This window comes from Camelus ferus, chromosome 14, assembly GCF_009834535.1.
Source record: "Camelus ferus isolate YT-003-E chromosome 14, BCGSAC_Cfer_1.0, whole genome shotgun sequence".
Taxonomy (NCBI): Eukaryota; Metazoa; Chordata; class Mammalia; order Artiodactyla; family Camelidae; genus Camelus; species Camelus ferus.
The window spans coordinates 32,941,377-32,955,198 of NC_045709.1; the positions used below are offsets into that span (position 1 = coordinate 32,941,377).

The window sequence follows — 13,822 nt, forward strand, 5'->3', positions numbered from 1 at the left end:
TAATGACACTTTTAGTTTATGTATCTGCTTCTCTTAAGATAACTACAGCTTCAATATGTGCCCCAGAGAAAGTTGATTTCAGCAGAAGAGAGTGTGGGCACAGGACGCACCTCTGGTTCTGTCTGTAAGTGCTCTGACTACAAGCAGTGCTAAGCGAGAGTCTGAGCTGTTCACCTCTGAATTCGCAGGTATTTGAAATTGCTGATATAGTTGATCAGATGTCACCTTGGGGCATGTTGCGGATCCCACGGCCACTAATTATGATCCGGGCTTTCCGGATTTATTTCCGATTTGAACTGCCAAGGACCAGAATTACAAATATTTTAAAGTAAGCACTGCTCTTACATAGGTTAAGGGGAAACATTTATGACCTTTTTTGGGTACATTTTAACTATTTTACCTATTTTTTTTCCCTCTAGGCGATCAGGAGAACAAATATGGAGTGTTTCCATTTTCCTCCTTTTCTTTCTACTTCTCTATGGAATTTTAGGAGTTCAGATGTTTGGGACATTTACATACCACTGTGTAGTAAATGACACGAAACCAGGGTAAGTTTATCTACTAACTACATTTTAATCTAGGTGATTGACCAAGCTGTTTCTGCAGTTTTCATGAGAAAAACCTTCTCAATTTTTAAAAAAGTATTTATGTGCTCTCTGTTCTGTAGCCTCTGCTTCTTCAAAATTATTTTGTGCGATTTTTTAAGACAGGTGTTCAAGAGAAGACAGATTGAAAAATGTAACCCTAAGGGAAAGTAGATTCAGCAAATTCAAAGTGTACATTTAGAAAGTTTCCTTACGGTAGGAACATAATACCATCGGAGTATTTTCATTTATTATATAAATAAGATGGGAATGGAAAATGGCATAACTACTTTGGAAAGCAGCTGAGCAGCTTCTTAAAAAGTTGAACACACACCTACCATTTATACTAATCACATTACCAAATGAAAACATTTGTTCATACAAAGACTTCTGTGTACACTTATGTATACTTACACATACAGAGATTTTATTTGTAATAGCCCAACTTGGTAACAATCCAAATTTCCATCAATAGGTAAATGAACTAACAAACTGTGGGATATCCATGTAATGAATACCCTTTAGCAATAAAAAAAAAAAAGTATGAGCTATTGATATACACAACATCTCGAGTGAATCTCAAAATTATGTTGAGTGAATGAAGCCAGGTGAAAAAGATTACATATTCTATGATTCCAAGTATCTAAAAATTCTAGAGAATGCAAGCTTATCTACAGTGATAAAAAGGAAGTCATTGGTTGCCTGGGATAAAGGTTGGCACAGAAAGAGGACATTCCCATGGGGCAATGGGAAACCTTTGGGATTGATCAGTTTGCTCATTATCTTGAGTGTGGTTTTGTGCATATGTCAGAATTTAGCAAGCTGTTTATTTTAATGTGTGCTGTTTGTTGTATATCAAGTATACTTTGCTAGAACTGTCTGGAAACGTTTTCGTGTGAAATAGAAATCTAATATCTTCATGTGGTTAGGCAATTGTCCCCACACTATTTTCTGTGTGTTGTTACAGAATTCAGTGCCATCGTCCTCATTTACTAATTCCCTGTCTGTGTTTGGGTCTGTACCTGTGGTCTCTGTCGTGCGTAAGTGACCTGTTTGACTAACCCTCCACCAATATCCCTCTGGGGCTCCTTTAAATTTTAATATGTCTGTGCACATGGGTCACGTCTCCAGCTCCCAGCCTCACTAGGCCCGCAGCCCTGTTTTCTGCCTCTTGTAGGCGTTGAAACCCAAGCTCTCGGCTACTGGACACATGGTCCCCATGGATACCACCATTCAGTCATCTCACGTGTTTCTCTTTTTCTAGTTTTTAGTTTCCTCTTGCATTTTGGCATTTTGGGGACGCATTTTTCTTTCTTGTAAGCCCAGATGTGCATTTTTAGGTATTGTCTGTAGTGGAAGGAGTTAAATTTAATGTAGCCCATCTTGCCAGAATTCACACTCTGGCACTCATTGCTATTTTTTTCCTACTTTCCTCATTACACTGTGAGGTCCTCGAGGACACATATGGGAAAGGCCGGGGAAGATTCATTTCCTTGTGGCCAATACCTAGTATCCTAGCACAGAGTGAGTACTTAGTAACCAGTGATTGAAGGCATGGTTAATAATATATTATATTTAGACAGATAATAATAGCATTATGACAGGTTGATAAAGAAGAGGAAATAAAAAAGAAAAGAGAGAGAAAAGCAAGTTGCTAAATGGACAAAGGAAAGGTGGCTACAAAATAGAGAAGCAGTGTTAAAAAGTGGAGAAAAGCAGTGAATTAGTACAAACGCAGAATGGGAAATTTGAAGGAAGTGGTGAGTAAGGGAGTTAACTGCGTGGGTGAGGAAAGAAGTGCCTGGAAGAAAACCTGTAGGTAGTTTTTTTTTTTTTTAAGTGTATGTGGGCTGTAGAATGTGTCTAGATTGTCCCGTGAATGAGTCTGAAGGTAGAAAAGATATTGTGTGGGCAGGAGACAATAGACACTGAAGTGAAGAAAAGAGAACGCTTCTGGATAAGGGAGTGGCTGTGTTCTAACAGCAGTGAGTACAGGAAGGTGGTGTACAGTTCCCATTTCATTACAAACCAAATTGAAAGCAAGAATTCCAAAACTTCTAGCACAGCTAGAAGATCAGGCATGATGCTGCAAACTTAAATTGGACACAAACTGTAGTACAAATGAGGAAGACGGGCATCGGTACGATCTGAACTGGTGGCCCTGAAGCACCTCAGTAAGTGTCCTTAGCCAGCCCCCTGCCGTACTCAGTACTAAGAAATGAATGTCGGAAAAAAGTGTTAAAAGACCTCACGTAGTCTGAATATTAGCTCCAGCTCATTACTTTATCCTAAAAAAAAGTTCACTGTGAAGAATTTCATAGATGTTGGCAGAATTTCAGTTACTCGAGACATAACAGTTATGAGGAGATGTCTGCATTTTCTCTCTCTCATATTTGTAAAATCTGCCCAAGAATGCTACGCACACACACGCACAGCTTGCCTTCTCCTCGTGTGGTTCTTAATTTACTATTTGGGAAGAAAATACATAACCGGCCACATGGTTTTATGAGTAATACTATTCATAAAAACAGTTTTCATAAGTTTGATGATTTATTTCAAGGACCAATCATTTATACCATTTTTCTTTTAAATTTTCAGTTCAGTATTAACTGAGTTTTCAAGTCCCACTTACAAGCAGAAAAACTGTCAATACCATTTTACCGTTAGTTCCAGCCCAGACATTAATTTGCTTTATTTTTAAAGACTCAAAAAATGTCCAGAATTGGAATGAAAGACATAAAAATCCCAATTAAATTTTTTTTCCAATCTTTTTGTTTCCTTTTGTTGCTTCCCAACTAGGAAACATCATAAACATCTGAGTCAGATATTAAGCTGATAGTCGCGTTTCCAGCAATCAGTGTTGCCAGTTGCTGTCGTGGCCTCATTTCTCTCAATCGTTTTCCTTTAACAATTGTTCCAATCTCTGCTTAATTGACTTGCATGCACTATATCCTAATAATGCGAGAGCTTTCAGGCAGAGGTGTGTCTGCTCAGAAACCTGTGTATCCTAGGTTTCACGGCTGACGTCTGGAATTGATTATGTTTAATCTGCAAGACAAATGGAATAAATAAGGAAGCAACGCAGTATGGTGCAGTTTGGCTTTTGAATAGAGCTAATTTCTTGTGAAGCAGATAGAAGGGCGTCTTAGCTGTGTCCTCAGTAGCATCACTAGCGAAGCTTTAGCTTCATGGATGGTGACCTAAGGCAATTATGGAACAAGTAATGGGATTTGACTAAGCAAAGCAGTTCAGTGTCCTAGAGAGAGCTGAAAAGAGCAATGGCCTGTGGCAAAGACAGGTGTTGCAAAATGCCAAATGTGATGGCAGAAAAAAATCTCCCTGAAGCTAGAAGAGGGACCTGTGAAAATGAGCTGGTAGGTGAAACAGAAAAGATGAAGACTTACCTGACACCTTATCATCATTCCTGAGAAAGGAGAGAAATTTATTCAGAGCTTAGTATCAAATAATGAGATCTCATTCCCAAGAGCAAGATCATTAGAAAAACTTTCAGGTAAGTAAATGTAAATGTTCAGTCGATGAAAGTTTACTATGCAGAGAGCACGATTCAGCCAGGAGTTCAGGTAAATATTTGTAACGACTGAACCATTAGCTCTAAGACGCAGAGGTCGGGGACCACACATCACCGCCTGCTCTATCCCTGTTCCTGCAGAGTAATTGTTAATAACTTCCTTTTTGATCTCAGGAGAGTCTCAGTGTGGACAGTACATTTTATGTTCACCCCACCGAGCAGCAGCTTTTAGGACTTGGTATTATATAAAATAGCACTAAGACGTAGACCAGAGACAATATAAAGTTGGATTTGGGGGCAGTTTTCTATTGCTGGTCCAAATAAAATTCAAGCTTTCCCTTTAGGGTACTTAGAAAACAAATGAATTATTGTCTTATAAATTCTGTTCATAAAAGTAATGAGATTTTTTTTAAATGGAAAGTTCAGAAGAATTAAAAATAGAAACATAGTGGAACTTAGGATATTAAATTTTAGTGTCCATGAACTTTATCAAGAGAGGATTTTGTAGAATCTGTAAAATCGTAAGTGTCTCAAATTCACGCAAAGTTCTGTGAAGTCTTCTTGATTTATATTTAAACTTCTTTTGAAAGGATGAAAAAAGACTGCTCTATAGAATTACAGAATTCATGCTGAGATGTCTGCCAAGTGGGAGATATAAGAACAAGTTTGGATATTGGAAACAGTTTCTTTAAAATATTTGAATAAGAAATGAAAGTACTCTGATGGTACCTGTAGATTTCTAAATAAATTAAGAGCAATGATTGTGAAGCGCCTATTATATCTCAGATATTTTGCTTATATACCTAATTTTTAGAACAATCTGAAAAGGATTATTTCTCCCATTTTTCAATGAAGATAAAGTCTCAGAAAGATGAAATAATGTGTCCACGTGGTGAGTGATGGAGCTGGGATTTCAGCTCAGGTCTGCCTTCCAGATCGTGCTTGCTCCAGTATTTAACCTCCCTCTACGATAGTGTAATCCCACATTTAGGAAGCTATTTTGCATACAGAGCCACGTCCATATGCATAAACTCTTCAGTGGTGTGTGTCATCGGGAAAAGTAAGGTACATATTTCATCTGGCTATCCATCTCTGTGGAGACGTTATATTCCAGGGGATTCAGTCTCATCTGAGTCTATAAAATAGTGATATGTAGTGACTATATTTGTATTACTCATGTATCTCTTTTAAAATCGTTGTGCACGTCCATCTCAGAGATGTGGACCACCTGAGCCACCAGTTAAATTAACCTTTCATATGATGATAATTTTTAGAAGTTAAATATAAGAAAATATTTGAGAATAAATCAAACCCCCGTATGAAAAATTCATACCTGTGTGATTTTCACCAAAATAGCAAAAACATTTGTGAGAGTCTTCCATATAAAAAATGAAAATTCTACAGTTTGAAAAGGATCTGAAAGAAATTGAGTGATTTCTTTTGGCCAGTTACAATATAGCTCTTCTTTTGTTGTGACGGTTACTTCCCCAAAAGAGGATAATGTAATAATATAGGTTGTAAGATATGAGATACGAGTCCTCTTTATTATTAGTGGAAATAACCTTCATTGTACAGCTCTTTGTTATTTTCTCACGTAATACTCATAACAACCTGAGAAGTTGTGTTCTGCTTTCATACTCTGTATCACAGTGAAGGAAGTTAAAGCTCAGGAAGGCTAAATAAGATGTCCAAGATGAAACAAGTTGGAAGCGGGCAGAAGCCGGGTTTAAGCCCGGATCTCCCTGACACAGATTTCTATGCTTTTAAATATTCCGTTGTAATTTGGTCAATAGATGAGATGATCTTCCATGCATTTGTATCCAAAATATTTCAGTAAAACATTTAATTCTTTTTCGATGACAAGGAGCACATGCTTAGGAGACAAGTCCTAAATGAGGCAGATGAGTAAGTGGTTAAGATCGCTTATTTTAGGACTGAATTCTGAGATGATATACTGGAACTTCTGAGCATGCTGTGTGACTGTGAAGTGAAGAGCCAGCCAGTTCAGCCCCGGGCAAACAGCATTGACTGTAGTTGCCTTCGTAGAAATCATATGCAGTATCATTTTGACATCTCGGGTTCAGCCAGACCAGCCTGCTTCTCCCCGTGATAGAAGTCGTAGAAGCATGCATTGACTGCAGCAGCACTAGCAGTCCATTCGGGGAATGCATTTCTAGGGTTAGATCTCTTTTTGCAGAGAAAATCACCGGGGGAACTTTGTGAAAATACAGACTACAAGCTGCATCCTTGGATGTGTATTTACAGGTGGGACTGAGATTGCCAGACTGGCCAGGTTAGAAAGCAAGGATTTAAAACCTTAGTTTTACATTAAAATTCCCAAAGACATGTTATTGGCTAGAACATGAATTTGCGTGGCTTTTTAAAATTAAACCATTGAGTCTTCGAGGAATGCTAAGCTCTTAGCTGCTAGAGCTCCCCCTGGGGGTGACTTGAGTTTCCTCCTCCCTTAAGCCTGTTCCCCTAGAAATGTCTGAGAAGCTCCAGAGGTATTTCAAGCCTCTTGTCATTCTGGCAAAGAAGCAGTTTGTCCACGTGTTCTGAGAACTGTAAGGTGGTCATCTCAGTTTTATTCATTCAGTGGCTCACGTGTGTTTAGTTCTAGCCATCGAGTTGGCAAGTGCACGTTGTGGTTGAGGACATCTGGGGACAGGGGCTTTGGCACTTCCCAGATCACTCACCACTAGGGAGCCCTTAGCATCCTTGGACCATCTCAAAAGGATGGAAGCCTTTGGAGTGAAAAAAAAAACCAGCTGCTCTCCAGCCATATAATTCCGCCAAGTCCGGCAGTAAATGTAAATATATTTTGATCTCCTAATATGTAGGAGGCACTTTATACTCAGAATTGCTAATTCATAATGTGATCTCACAGGTTGGGTGTTATGATCCTCAGGAGAGAGGAGAGGAAATAGCTCCTTGCCACACATTCATGAATTGGCGAGATCACCAACTGAAGTCCTAAAAGCTTGGCCGCCAGTTTTGGGGACCACGAACCATCATGCCATCTGCCTCCTTACAGATAGCTTCTCACCCCGATCTCCTGGTTCCTGGAGAAAAGAGGAAGGGGTTACTGCCTGAGTAGCTCCTGGCCTGGGTTCAGTGGTGGTAGACTGTGTCTTACAACCTCAAACAGTTTTCACATTTCTAGTTTGGAGCTAGCTAATCACTGAATCTTCTGGGTCCTGATGCTTCGCCTTTATAATGCTCTTTTTTGATTCATTCACGTACCTCTTGTCGCCTGACTTTGGCTCAGGTGCCAATCTCCTGGCACCTGTCACATGGATTGTACCTTATCCCTGTTGGCAAGGTAGTGAGAAATACAGATAAGGAAGTCCACTTGGGGAACATATATTATTTAAAAACTATTCAGATATAACAAGGTAAGGTAACTTTTAAAATTTTTTTTTAAATAAAATAATGTCACTTAAATTTCATATGATGTTTGAAAAACTATTTAATTTTACCATTTTGGTGCATGAGGAATTCAGTTCTTTATGGCTTCGCCTGTCTAGCCATCAGGAGAGGCTGGAAGAATGGAAAAATCATATTAAAGTACTCACAGTTTAACAGGAAGGAGAAATTTATTTCCTAATTTCTTAGAAAATGTGGCAGATTTACTTGGTTATAAAAAGAGCTGTGATGTCGATATTATTCCCTTTCACAGACTGTTCGTCTTGTTTTGCAGCCCCTTTCAAAGTCCAGACAGAGCAATTGAAAGTTTTCAAAAATCAATAACTAGTTTCATCTCTGCAAATTCTACGGTGAGATTTGTTTTCCAAAGCCTCCTGCAATAGAATTAGCCAGGCCAGTGTATAGGAGTTTTTAATTAATCCTGAAGGAGGAGGCTAAATAGAGGTGAAAACCCAGCCAGATGAGTCTCTGGAATGAATGTGAAAGGAGGTAACAGCCAGCGCATGTCTGCTGTCAGCAGGTGCAGCGAGAGCGACGACCTCTGAACACAGGGCTCAGCTTTTAGCGAGAAAATGAACTTTGGTTTCATGTCTGTCACTAAGAGTGAGGCAAGCCATGACCTAAGGTATCAAAAGCCATATTCACTATTCTTCCAGTGCAAAGATTTGTGTGTGTGTGTGTGGTGTGTGTGCGTGCGTGTGTGTGCACGCGCGCGCTTCACTCCATGGGTTTAACTAGAAATGTGTTCTTCTGTTTATGATTTCTTCCTGGAACATAGAAATAGGAAATAGGAAAGAAACCTTCTTGATGCAGTAAGTAACAAAACGCTCTTCAGATGTGTAGTGTATCTGTTGCACTGGGCTTTGCTGTGCTGTGACTTCCTTTTTTGGGTCTCTTGACAATTTTCTTATGGAATGATAGTTTCCTCACAGAATGCAAACTTCAGAAATACTCCGTAGCTTGGCCTCTGGGAGTGTCTTTTATAACAAATGGATCAGATTTGGCTTTTGAGAAGTCAGCATCTTGATTAACTTCAGTTCAGTTCTTCCAGGGGGAAGAAAAGTAAGAAAAATGTAAACAAAATCGCTATCTATAAATTCTCATTAAATGTATATTTTGTGAAATCTTGCAAATGAATTAAGTAATAACCTCTTTTGTAAGTTAGTGTTTTTTTTTTCACCTTATTAGGCCTTTGTCACAAATGAGGGACACCAGCACTCACCATCCACCACCCATAGTCACATGTGATGGTTCTACTCTGTGCTCCTGTAACACCGTGAGCAGATAGATAGCTCTCAAAGCACTCATCATGTTCCACTGTAGTTGTTACTCTTCTGTTCACTCCCTCACCCTAGGCAATGGAGTCCCCAAGTTGGATGTATCTTAGTCATCTCCATGGCTAGCATGTTCTGTGGCATAGAATAGACCTGACAAGAATAATTATTGTTGAATGAATGAACAGACAAATGAAGTCAAGTGGCCCCACTAAGAATATGGGAAAGACAATTTCTGAAAAGGGGCTAAATAACCCTAAGCACAGTTATGTTCATAAGTGACAGTAATGACAGAATGCCAGCACTGAATCGTTGCCACTGGCAGTGACGGGGGTTTGATGTCAGTAGAGAAAGATGACACTGTGAGTAACGAAGAGAAGAATTTGAACGTGAAGTCTTGAGCAATTGCGCTGGGTGTCCGCAAGTCCTGTGGCGAGGGGAGAACAGAACGCAGTAGGACACGTGGTTTCAGCCTAATCATTTACAGTTTCCTTTCTGGAAAATGGCATGTGGTCATTCTGGGTTTTGTAAATAGCTGAGAAGTTTCTCATCTTACAGATGAGGGAACCGAGGCTCGAATGGTTAAAGTGAATTGTCCAAGGTCATTAGGTTGGTAAAGTCACTGAGCTGAGAGCTTGTGTGCCAATATACAGCTCAGTGCTTTGGGCCTATCAGGAGTAATGATGGATTAACTTAAAACCATAAAACTCTCAAGTACGGAAGTACTGTTTGGGGCTGTTGTAAGCAATTTTAGCAACAAGCTCTGAACTCATTTTCTTAGATCTCAAACTCCTAAATAATGTTATTTGTAAATAGGATATTTTGTGAAGAATTAAAAAAAATATGCCAGGCAGAAAATGAAGGCCTTTTGAAAAACAGTGAACCACCCTGAAGGATTCCATACTCATTTTGATACATTGGAACTGTGATGGCAAGAAATTTTAAATATTGACTATCTGTGCCAGTTTTTAGATATCACACTAAAAGCATAAAAACAACAGGATCCAATTGTTGAAGAATTTTTCCTATGGTTACTTTACAAATAAACGTAAACAAACAAATAAATTTGCCATAGATTTAAATAATAGTGGAAAGAATGGCACATTCATTCGTTTATTCAAAAAATAACTATTGTGTCTGCTTTGTATTAGTCAGGGTTCTTCAGAGAAATCGAGCCAACAGGGTGCATATATGAGAGAAAGAGATTTACGTAAAGAATTGGCTCAAATGTGATTGTAAAGATTAGTAAGACCAAAATCTTTAGAAGCCAGCAAGCTGGAAATTCCAACAAGAGTTGATATTGGAGTCCTGAGTCCAAAGGGAGTCTGGAAGCAGAATTCCTTCCTCTTTGGAGACTTCTCTCTTAAGGCCTTCAACCAATAGGATGAGGCCCACCCACACTATAGAGGGTAATCTGATTTACTCAAAGTGTACTGAATTAAATGTTAATCACATCTAAAAACCACCTTAGCAGCAACATCTAGCTGGTGTTTGACCAGACATCTGAGGACCACAGTCTATCCAAGTTCAGAAATAAATTTAGCCCTCACAGACAATGTGTCAGGATCTATAGGAAATTGGAAGCTATACTAGGTAACAGCTGAGTTGGGAAGACATCCAGTGGACCATTGACCACACAGACATGAGTGACACATGTCCCAAGTGCCAGAAATGAAAAGTGTGGGTACTTTAAGAAGTTGAAGTAGAAACACCTAACTTAGTTTGAAGGACTTTGGGTGACTCCCCTGAGAAAGTGACATTCAAGCTGAGGCCTGAAGGCTGAAAAAATGGGGTTAACCAAGCAAAGATGAAAGGAGAGATTTCTAAGCAGAGGAGAAAATGCTGAAGTAGATGGAACACACAGAGAGCTGAAGTAGATGGAACATCCAAATAGGGTTGGATGCTAGGACATTTGGACAGGCAGGAGCCAGGTCCTTCAGGGTCTTATAGGTCATATTTAAGATTTGTCACCAATGGACTTAGTGTAGGACAGTGATTAAGTGTCTCTCCATGCTCTGTGATAAATGGTTGGGAGGGGCTCAGAGAGGCTGCAGGATGACCAGTTAGGAGACTAGCTGGTGATGCAAGTAGAGGTGAACATGGAGAGAGTTGAATGAACCCAAACCATCTTTTAGAGGATATTTAAGGGAACATGATGATTAGTTCTGAGGGCTGGAGGAAAAGTAGGTCTCAAGGTGATTCCAAGATAGCAAGCTTGCTCGACACTTTGGATGATGGTGCTATGGTGCTACTTGTGATGAGAGGAAATGTTGGCGAAAGGTTCACTATAGGGGAGATAAAGTTGGAGGTGCTTGTGGTGTAGCCAAGGGGAGAGATCTCACAGGCAGTTGGACAGGAAGCTCAGGGACTCTAAAATGACATCTAGGATGACAGAGAGTTGAAACTATAAAAATAGATTTGATTGCATAGGGAGAGGGCATCACAAAAGCCAGGGACCAGGCTCAGAGCAACTCAAAACTAAAGGCGAATTACAGGAGGAGGAGATGGAAAAGGAGAATGACCAGAAAACCATGGACAGAACTAGCATCCTCAAAGCCAGAAATGTTGCATCCATGAGCCTTCCTTCCAAAGCTACAGCTCTCTCTAACCACAACCAGAAAAGGCTTTCCACATTTAAGAACTTGTGTGATAGGTTGGGCCCATGTAGATAATCCAGAACGATCTCCCCAACCTAAGATTTTTAGCTTTGTTCACATCTGAAACCTTAATATTCCCTTTTCCCACGTGAGATAATGTATTCACAGGTTCCAGAGGTTAGAACGCAGACATCCTTAGGGGGTCATTTTTCTGCCTTCCACCAAAACAACTACATGGAATGCTGCTGATAGGTCACAGAAGATAAAAGCTGGAGTTTTCCCAATTGGATGTAGCACGTGGCAAGAAACAAGAGCAATTTCAGTGGATTAGAGATCATGAAAATGGGCTGAAAACTGAATTAGGGAGATTACAAGTAACTACTTTTTTCAAGAAATCTGACTGTTAAGAAATGCATGTCTTGAAACCTTAAGCGTGAATCGGTATTTATTATGACTGGGAGACTCATTGTCTCTAGTTAGGATATGGCTGTTGGAACAAGAATTCTACCCCCCTAATTCCACAAAGCCTCTTGTTCTATCCTGAATATCTGAGGGAAAATGAACAAGGAAGTAATTAACATTAACAAATAAAAATAAAATCTAGACGATCCTTGTTAACTGAGGAAATGAATATATATTCTGAGACTCTTGACTTTCATTTCAGTTTTTAGAAAGGCTATTTATCATGTGGTTTTAGATACATGAGTTCCAGAGCAATTAATCATCTAATAAATGTGTCTCTAATAAGCATTTACTAATAGCTTGATGTTGGCAAAAATAATGTGTTTCAAATCTGCTGCCCCTGAAGCCAAAAGATTTCAAAATACTATCTGTGCCGATGAGGGTTGTGCTTAAAATAGGAATCAGGACTAACATGAAAGGAAAAACGAGGGAGATCAAAAAGGGAAAAAATACTCTAATATGTATAAATTAATGAAAATGATCACAGTAGTTAACAGTTACTGAGTGATTGACTCATTTCCAGGGCTATTCTGAGAGTTGTATATTAGCTCATTTTATCAAGACACCATAACAAAGTTGGTGCAGTTGCTCCCCTATCCTTGAAGTGAAGAAACTGAGGCAGTGCAGACCACAGCAAGGGTTCCAGACCAGGGAGTCTGCAGACTTCAAACTATACATTACAGTAGGTCACACCTAGCACTTGCAGTCTACCGCGTGCCTGTTTTAAGTGCTTCACAGCTGTGACATTTTCACCACAACCCCGTGAGCAAAGTGTTTTCCCACCATCTTACAGATGGGAAAACTGAGGCACGGATTGGTGAAGTCACACGTGTAGTGGGGCTGAGCCGAAGTCGCACCCAGCGGACTGGCTCCAGAGTCCAGTTATCCAAATAGCTGAAAGATTATGAGTTTTGAAACGTTTTCATGGAGACAGAGTGCTTTTCTCAGACATCGCTGCTATTGTCTTTTTAAAGTATTGGAAATGAAAAAAAAAATTACTAATTTTGGTGGGCCGGTAAACTTTCCCCTTCCAGAATGTCACCTTACCTTCCTCAAGTATGGATTAAGAACTCGGTCATCTGTGGCGTTTCTTTCAGCTGCACAATTCTGTGAACAAAATGGTTTCAGAGTCACGTGCCAGAATTCCATCTGTTCTTTCGACAGTTCTTTATTGTGTTTTCACAGGCCAGGATTTAGGTTACATTTTATCGTTGTAATGATTAATAATCACTGATAATAAGCATTTATTGAGTGCTTGGAACACGCTAGGTGCTACGGTGAGTGCGTTACTTGGCTCACTAGTCTTCGTACAAGCTTCTCTCCCTATTTCATGGATGAGGAAACTGAGCTTAGAAACGTTTGGAACTTACTCAAGTCATACAACCAGTAAATGGCAGAGCTTGGAACCAAACCCAGAATGTTTTACTCTGAAACTCTGAAACCCAGTCCCCTCACCACTTTTTTCTAACGTGTAAGTACAAAATCAGAAACCTGGAGTCAGGCTAGACTGGGGCAAAGACACATCATGGGACCTACACATAAGAATATGGAATGAGGAGAAATAAGTGATGTGTGTGCCTAAAATCGTGTCTTTCTGACACAACCAAGTGGTGATTTCCTCAATCAGAGCCCTTCCTCTGGGTTTTGCACATGATGTCCAAAGGACCAGCCTGCAATTTGACAGTTATTTCAACATTCCCTGAGATGTATAGACAGGTTAGTTCGCTTGCAGCTAACCAAGAGCGAAATCCTGAAGGTGTAAACATAGAGTTTCGGTTTGACTGAGACAGAACTGGGCAAGGTGTCATCAGGCATGGGGGGTGTGTGCGCGCACAGGTGTGTGTGCGCGCGCGTGTGCATGTTTGCCTGGTGGCCTCAAACAGCTAAGGGATTGTGGAGAGTTAGGCATTAGACTCTAGGGAAAGCATATTTTATAAGGGAAGGAAG

General features: G+C 39.8%; 1 protein-coding gene across 3 annotated transcripts in view; it reads left to right on the plus strand.

Moving 5' to 3' along the window:
- NALCN (sodium leak channel, non-selective) overlaps window positions 1-13,822 on the plus strand; it is a 265,894-nt gene that overhangs the window by 32,528 nt on the left and 219,544 nt on the right. For all 3 annotated transcript variants that reach the window (XR_004325878.1, XM_032496708.1, XM_032496709.1), the window contains exons 5-6: window positions 189-328; window positions 420-548. Coding sequence is in view for 2 of the 3 variants with exons in the window: in XM_032496708.1 (XP_032352599.1) it covers window positions 189-328; window positions 420-548 (269 nt within the window). In the remaining variant the exon portion in view is untranslated. The remainder of the gene's footprint in view (window positions 1-188; window positions 329-419; window positions 549-13,822) is intronic.